This window comes from Manihot esculenta, chromosome 15 (genome assembly GCF_001659605.2).
Source record: "Manihot esculenta cultivar AM560-2 chromosome 15, M.esculenta_v8, whole genome shotgun sequence".
NCBI lineage: Eukaryota > Viridiplantae > Streptophyta > Magnoliopsida > Malpighiales > Euphorbiaceae > Manihot > Manihot esculenta.
The window spans coordinates 14881125-14889564 of NC_035175.2; the positions used below are offsets into that span (position 1 = coordinate 14881125).

Consider the following 8440-nt stretch of genomic DNA (forward strand, 5'->3'; position numbering starts at 1 on the left):
TTGGCCTGATCATCTTTATCTTTGGCCTTAACTCCTTGTTCAAGCCACTGATAAAATCTCTAATGAAATATGGTCCTGTTAATCCAGGGCATTGAGCTCTTCAAATCTTTCTAGCCCATTCCCTATGCTTAATTCCATCAAATTGAGTTAAGGAATTGCTTGGGAATTTTAGCTATTGAGTCAAAATACTAATTACTATTTTCAAAATTATTGCCAATAGAATCTAAATCTATTGGAAAAATGTTGCCCAATAAAATCTAAATCTATCTTATGGTTCATGGAGTTGTTTCAGGAGACCTTTGAAACAGGTTTTTTATTCTTATTCTTCCAACATTCTGGCCCTAGGAATTGGCAGTATATGTAATGGAAAAAAGTCCAAACAATTCCCTCAATTTTTCATCAATTAAATAAGAATATTTGAAAATTTTTTCAAATAAAATCTTGAATTTTAGATTTAAATCTAAATAAAATATGGTTTCATATAAATATAGTTTTTCTGTAACTTTTAAATGTTAATTTTTTTTAAAAATTTATTCTTGTTTTAATTAAAACTAAAAAATAATATCTAAAATTCAAAATTCAAAAAAAAAAAAGTATTTTGCTAAGTCAGAACATATTTAAACTGAAAGGTAAAATTTATAGTTTTACTTAACTAAAAGAAAAAATAAAATTTGGCTTATTCAAATTTTAACTAAATTTTTAAGAGTTTATTTGAAATACTTTTGACATTTATGCCGTCATAAATATTGGACATGGATACATGAACTATTTGAATTACAGAATCTTCATCCTATATTTAGGTTTCATAAGTTCCATACTTTTTGGAGAGAGAATAAGTTCCACACTTATTAAATTAAATGCATTTTTATTAATTCCCATTTGTAATGATTAATTTTATAAAAAAATTAAAAAATTATGTATTATTTTAATTTTTTAGATGTAATTTTTTAATTAAAAATAATAGAGTATTTCAAATAAAAATGATAGAAAATAAATAAATTTAATTTAATTTCTTTTTAAAAAAATTAATTCAAACGAGAGGTTCACATTTAACATCAATTGGCTACGGACCTCAGGCTCAGTGTGTTTGGATAGAGTACACGGTGGTTTTTTAAAAATAAGCAAAATTTTCACAAATTAATAAATTTGGTGATTAAAGTATTAAGGGTTCTTCCCTTTCCTAACTCTTGAAACATATTTTCATAGTGTTTAAATGGTTTAAGTGTGAAAATGAAGGTGACAATTTTTGTATAATTAGAAATAATTAAAATTTCATACTCGAAATTTAAGAAAATATTTTATTTTTTATTATTTAGTTGCAACATTGAAAAATAAAAATATTATTAATTTATATAAAAAAGTTTAAAGATATTAAAACTCTCTAAATCCAGAAAATTACTTTCTTTCGTAGAAAGAAAAATTATTCTCTTAATTGGTTTAATACATAACTAAAAAAAATAGAATTTTCGGATGTTAAAAATATGAAAATTATTTTATTGAAAAATTGTCCAACCCTAACAATGAGGATTAGATGAGGTGTTTCACTTTCTCCATTATTTCATGGAGTTCTCAATGACTTGTATAACAAATTCAGTAACAATAAACAGAAAAAAACAGATCAAACTTTCTTTTTATGTGGAGATCACAAGAAGGATACAAGAGGAAAATCGAATCTAAATTAACAGAAATTTTTATTTATGTCTTACCATTTCATCTAGACATAAAAAAAAGCCGATTGCCATTTGAGATGAGTGTTCTTCTAAGATTATCCTTGAAAAGGTTCAAGTGTTGCAAATACTGTAAATGACACCTTCCAATTTGTTTTCATTATAATATAAATTTTTGCCAAATTCAATCTTATGAGCTATGAAAACGCTCTTCAAATTATAGAATCTCGTCATTTTAACAATAATAATAATAATTAAAAAAATATGTTACTACTAAATTTACTCTAGTATTAATTTATTAAAAAATAAATAACAAAAACATTGAATGGCTTATTAACATTAATGTATGATGAAATAATAAAAAAATGAATTCAACAATTTATTAAATATATAAAAAAGATTCCAATTTTTGTAACTTCTATTATTTATGTTTTATATATTTATTTTAGTTGAATACATATATACATATATATATATATATATATATATACAAAGAATCCACCATAGATAATCATTCAACAAAACAGAAACAGAGCACTTTATTAAAGAACACGTTTGATTTTACTACATCAATATGATGAATGTTAATGTTGAAACATGTCCAAGTCAAGATTGTTAGTAGAAATTGTTTAAACAAAACTCAAATGTGCACTGCACATTATCATTTGCGACTTATTTCTGAGGACCAGTTCATTTACAATGTAAAAGCAGATGAACAATCATCTGGCCTATCCTACTTGCAGAAAATAAAAATACTATGGTGAATAATTATCAATTGATAAAAAGAACTTTAGAAGGGAATACATTAGAAACAGATGGAGGGGAACGAGGTTGAAGCAACCCTAAAACCAATGCATTGATTTTCCTGTCCTACTATGGTTTTGAACCTACAATCTAAGTCTTAGCTGTGTTCGCAGCGATACCTATGAATAAATTAAAAGGAACTACCATCATTGGCTACTAATGGCTGGGTAGGATAATTGATCATAATCAGAGTTGAATGGAGGAAACCAACTTTGATTAGTTTGAGACTGAGGCTTAGTCGAGTTGAGTTGAGTTGTAACGCCATTCGATATTCCCAAGTTAATTCACTGGAAAATGCTACTCACAGAGCAATCGTCATGAACACGCCAAATTGTTTCGCCCAATAGATTAGCTACTGAAAGAACAGTCAACTGAGGGAAATAGTTCTTCTCGGCCACTGGGATTGTGTTTGTAATGATTACTTCTTGAAACAGGCCACCTGACAACCTCTCAATGGCAGGAGGGCTAACAAGAAAAACAAAAAGTAAATGATATGAATGAGACTAGCAAACGAAACAACTGCATATTTCATTTGTATATTTGCTGCCATACCATAAGCAAGGACAGCAGCAAAACTCAAACATCTTAACTTTCTAACAATGTACAGATGAACTGATGTCCTAAAACATTTACATTCACAACAATACAACAAAAACTACAGTAAGTTTATGAGACATTGACACACTACATGGAAGAATTTAGAACTTTCTAACAAGCCTCATAAAAAGACTGGCATATTCAGTGAAAATATTTCTAGGGAGAAGGAAAAGTTTAACATTTGGCTTCGTAAAGTTTGAGCAACTACATGTACTAATGTTTTATCCAAAAACCAGAATAGGGAGTTCCATGACAGCAAGGTAAATGTTCTAATAGTGTGAGATTCAGTAAAGTTCTAACTTCTAGTAGAATGGTGAGAGTTCTAAAAGTGTGAGAATCAATATTACAAGTAAACTGAGATGCTAAAAAATATAAAGCTGAAAATTTGAAATAGATTATATGGACAACCAATAATGCTTAACTCATATGGTGCAAATGAAAATAATACCTAAAAACAGCATGAGTGCAGCATGCGTAGACTTCCCTGGCCCCTTCTTGGTGTAAAAGGGCTGCTCCTTTTGCAATTGTCCCTACAACACATGACCAAATTTAAGGTTAAAAACATGATTAAGTTTAAGCCTTCAGTATGGAAACAAATGGCTTCAATCTGTTATTAACTTATTATGCAAGGTTTTCCGAAAATTTTCATTTTAAAAGAAAAGAATTAGGCAATGGGAATTTTCATTGGTAAGGTTCGTTGCCTGTTGCCTACTTCTAGATTACCTCACTTTGCAACTAGATGGAGGAACCTAGTTAGCTATCATGCAGCATACCTATTAATGGAAGTATCAATTCTCTTAAAAAAAGTAACAAAATGTGCAAATAAACTTTTAGGACCAAAATTTTTTTTTAAAAAAAAAAAAAGCCTAAAGAAAAGTGACAGAGCAACTTTCCAACTCAATAGGACAATGATATATCATCTGTGACTTATCAAGTTTGAATGAGTATTAAACAGAGACGACCTAAAAATTCTCCACCAACCTACAAATGGGGCTAAAACTAAAAAATTGGATGATTAAAAAGAAATTGATACTAAATAAAATTCAGAAGTGAATGACACATTTCAGCCATCAAATACTTTAGTAGGTAACGTAACACCAGAATTTCAGTATTCTTTTCCCTTTTTGTCTTTCATCTCTTCATTTTTCATGTGCTAGGACTAGGGTTATGATTGGAGTTTGAAAACAAAGATCGCCTACCAGCTGTGTCAATCATGTCATCCACCATAACTGCAACCTTTCCTTTTACATCACCAATAAGGTTCATCACCTGCAACACTGAGTATATTAAGGTTGTGCTAGTGTAACCGCATAATCAATGAATAAAATGAAAGATTATAAAACAAATCCTTCATCTCCTATACTCAACCAAGGAACAAGTAAAACTGTGCATTTGGTTATGATACCCACTGTTTAGATCAAATTAGCAATCACCACATGGTTATATGGATATAATGGAAAAGATAGTGGCAATGAATCATTGCTCAAGATGACGGTACAGTAACCAAGTGCCGTTATTTTAAAGATGATTGTGTCTACTTATCTACCAAAAGGAAAGAGCAAAAACAAGGAGATAGATTTGGGTTTATCCACTCAACAACCAGAAATCCTTAAACCCCAAAAAAGAAGCTTCAGGACCCCTTACAGAAGTTCTATTTACAGTGAATCCTACACTGGGAATAAGCACATAGACTAGCACTTAGACTTTATCTTGACAAAGATGAATACTTGTGATGTACATAATACACCAGGAAACATGCAACAAAGAGTCAAAGCAACTGTGAAATTCAAAAATTTTGCGCATAATTGGCAAAAACTCCTTGTTGCACCATGTTGCCTTTGACAATGGCAATCAAACAATGTCCTATTTTTCATCTGGAAACAATTTCTCCAATTTCCAAAACATAAACTCATCTTCCATAACATGAAACATTCTTTGTAGTACTCGAGATTTTGGAGAATGAAAGAGTCTGTGAGGAAACAAGTGACCATGAAATAAGAAAACCCAGGGAAAGATAAAGATTACAATTGGATAAGCTGACAACCAGTAAAATTAACAAGAGATATTTCAAGTGATATCCAAATTTTAAGCCTTTAATAGTGATCCAAAAATAAATGCAAATTGTATTATAATGTAATAATCATGACATAGAGAAAGAGAAAACGCCTGGCAGGATCTTGTGCAGCAGTTACCTCAGCAACATTGTGTCCTTGACGCCTTTTGTCTACAATAGCTAAAGGGGCATCAGATAACTTTTTTGCAAAAGCACGAGCTCTTGCAACTCCACCAACATCAGGTGAAACCACTACCAAATCATTAGAACAAATTGTCTTGCTTGCAAGATAATCAAGAATCACAGGCTAGTGTACAACAGAAGCAACAATATACGTATTAGTGAATTCAACATAGATGAGAGTGAAAACAAATAAATAAACCAACTACCTGACAGTACAGATGGTCAACAGGGATATCAAAATAACCCATGGACTGCCCAGAATGAATATCACAAGCAAGGACGCGATTTGCACCTGCTTCTGTAATAAGGTTTGCTACAAGTTTGGCTGCAATGGATTCACGACCTTGAGTCTGCAATTAAAAGAAAGTCTAGATGACAAATAATACATAATGTTTTTAGTTTCTCCAAAAATCTTCTTTTTCTTTCTTTTCTCCTTTTCTTTTTTGGGTTGGGGGGGTGGGGGGAGGGGAGAGGGGTTCATATCCTTACAATGCAAACTCAAAATATTACATATTACTGTCATTCAAAGTGTTGTTCTTGTTTATAATCAAATTTCTGAAAACTCTAAGGAGCAAAGCACACATGGTGTTAAACCTATCCCAAAAATGATTGTCCCACTTCCATGTACAAGATACCTTCAAATCTAGATCCTTCTCAAAACTGAAAAGAGGAAAGAGAGAAAAATATTGAAGTAGTTGCTTATCATGGCAATAATATTACTTGACGAAAACCCAACTAGCCAGTATTCATAACCAAATATACACAGATTTTCCATATTTATGTTTGTAACTTATGATCTCCAAAATCCAAATATAGCAAGCCATAATACTTGCCTTTCTATCAGCTCTTGCATATCCAAAATAGGGAATCACAGCAGTGATGTTCTTGGCTGATGCTCTCCGACAAGCATCTATCATGATCAAAAGCTCCATGAGATTCTCATTTGCTGGGGGGCAGGTGGGCTGCAGTAAATATACATCACATCCTCTAACACTTTCTTGCAATTGAACATAAATTTCACCATCAGCAAATCGTTTTATGTTGATCTTTCCCAGTTCCAAGCCCATGTACCAGGCAATTTCCTGAGGATTAAAGGAATACTGTTAACAACCAAATAATAGAGAAAACCATGACTTATTTTTTAATTTGTTTGAGGAATTTCCAATAAAGTGGAAAGGAATAAGATCTACACATATAACGCAAAATACTAGTTTACATGTTTTTGGAGAATAAACTTTAATTATATGCACACCTACAGAAAATAGGGAAGTAGCAGCACTACACGCCATTAACTAAAATCAATACACATTAGACAAAATTTCAATTACAGAGCAAATATTTCTTGGAACGTATCATGGAGTTGAAGCATTTACACAACCAAAATCTATATAAAAACACTTAAACTACTTTTTTTCTAGTTACAGTTAGTACCTTAAACTTAAAATGATTGATATGCCTTTTTTTATCATTGCACAGCAACTCAAAAAATTTAGCAGATTTTGCATATCAATCATGCATCTTGGAAAATTTTTAACATTATCATAGACTCAAAGTAAACACTATATACAATGCTTACCTGAGAAAGAGCAGGATTTGCTGAGCCAGAAAACAATTTCAGCCTACTGCCATTCTTGTTAACAGATTTCTCATTCCGGGCAGATTCCAAAAACTTGGGAAAAATCCGTTCATTAAGAATTTGAATATTAGGCTTTCCATTCCCAACATTCTCAACACTTATCGGTTCAGCCATATCACATCTCTGGGCAAAAATAAATAAATAACCATAACACACACTCTGTTAGACGGCTATTACCAATACAAAAAGTTCACCTCAGGAACTCAAAAATAAAATCTAAATTTTCAGAAATAAAAAAGAAATGGAAACTTATATGAAATAATCCAAAATATATCAGAAGTAACAGAAAGAAGGGAAAAAAGACAACCTCAAACGAAATATCAAAACAAACAGAGCATTATGTAAACATATACAAGTGCGTTTATGAGAAACCGTGATAAGCTTACAAGGCTGCTTTGGGGGAAAATTTTCGTGCGAGAATCAGTTGAAACCATGGATACTCTGGAAGAAAAAAGAGATGAACAATGAGAAGAGGATATGAACGACGGCGTCGTGAGTGAAGATGACTTTTGCAAAGACGACGGCAGGTACAGAGACGACGCCATCGGAATTAGGGATTGTGATCAGCGAGTGGATATGGTAGCGGTAGCGGTGGCGATGGAGTGGAAGCGGTGGTGGTTTATCGCTCCTTTATATTATCAGTTTCTTTTGTAGCTAGGGGCTGCGCTACTTTCGGCAAGTTAACACTGCGTTTGGAAAGACTACGCTATGCTTGGCTGTTGGAGAGAGATTCAATTTAATTTTAAATTTTAAATTTTTATTTTTCATTATAAAAAAAAAACAAATTATATTTCATCTCTCTAGTACAGTGAAGTTTACTGTTAATTTCTTAATTTTTAAAAATATATATTAAAATATTTATAAAATTTGAAATAATTAATTAATTAATTTTTTTATTAATTTTATTTATTAAATATTATTAGAATATTTAAAATATTTTTAACGCAAAAAATTAATTTATAGACACTTTTACAATATTAAAAAATTAATTAATAAATTTTTCCTATTATAATAATTAAATATTTAATAATTAAAATTAATAAATAATTAATTAATTAATAATTAATTAATTAAATTTTTAAAATTTTATAAATATATTAATATATTTTTTAAATTGATAAATTAATTAATAAATTTTTTATATTTTTAAAAAATATAATAAGCGGATATTTTATAATAAAAAAATATTTTATGTATAAAAGATATAAAAAGAAAGTTTTCATATCTTTTGACATTATCTATTTAAAAATATTTTGTATTTAAATTTATTAATATGTATTACTTATTTATTTTATACTGATTATTTTTTAAATATGTGACATAAATTCTTCTAAAATAATTATTTAATTTAATTATGAAAATTTTTAATGTACTTTAACAAATAAAACTATTGGTTTTAATAGTTGGAAACAAAATGTTTGCTCTAAATGGAAACAAATCTTAAAATTATTTTTTAAATCTTAATTAAAATTTTATAAAAGGAAACAAGTTCAACATTAT

At 29.9% G+C, this 8440-nt stretch overlaps 1 protein-coding gene across 2 annotated transcripts; it reads right to left on the minus strand.

The window, feature by feature from the left end:
• Positions 1-2181: 2181 nt before the first annotated feature.
• Positions 2182-7652, minus strand: LOC110601365 (ribose-phosphate pyrophosphokinase 1). 2 transcript variants are annotated; one of them, XM_021738476.2, is made up of 8 exons: positions 7327-7651; positions 6881-7063; positions 6138-6386; positions 5511-5654; positions 5261-5428; positions 4268-4337; positions 3517-3598; positions 2182-2936 (listed from the first exon to the last, which is right to left on the minus strand). In XM_021738476.2, exons 1-8 carry the CDS (start codon positions 7483-7485, stop codon positions 2756-2758), a joined length of 1236 nt encoding a protein of 411 aa, XP_021594168.1. In that variant the 5' UTR covers positions 7486-7651; the 3' UTR covers positions 2182-2755. The 2 variants fall into 2 exon arrangements, with proteins under 2 accessions (XP_021594168.1, XP_043807084.1); XM_043951149.1 differs by lacking the exon at positions 5261-5428 and having other exon boundaries at positions 7327-7652.
• Between the last annotated feature and the right edge of the window lie 788 nt (positions 7653-8440).

Bases quoted from the DNA above. Each gene is read 5' to 3' on its own strand.
- LOC110601365 (XM_021738476.2), bottom strand. From the start codon at position 7,485: ATGGCGTCGTCTCTGTACCTGCCGTCGTCTTTGCAAAAGTCATCTTCA. The intron at 5,655-6,137 runs GCAAGTATTATG...TTTTAATTGCAG, and splicing joins ATGCAAGAGCTGATAGAAAG to ACTCAAGGTCGTGAATCCAT. The intron at 5,429-5,510 runs GTAGTTGGTTTA...GTTGTACACTAG, and splicing joins TTGACCATCTGTACTGTCAG to CCTGTGATTCTTGATTATCT.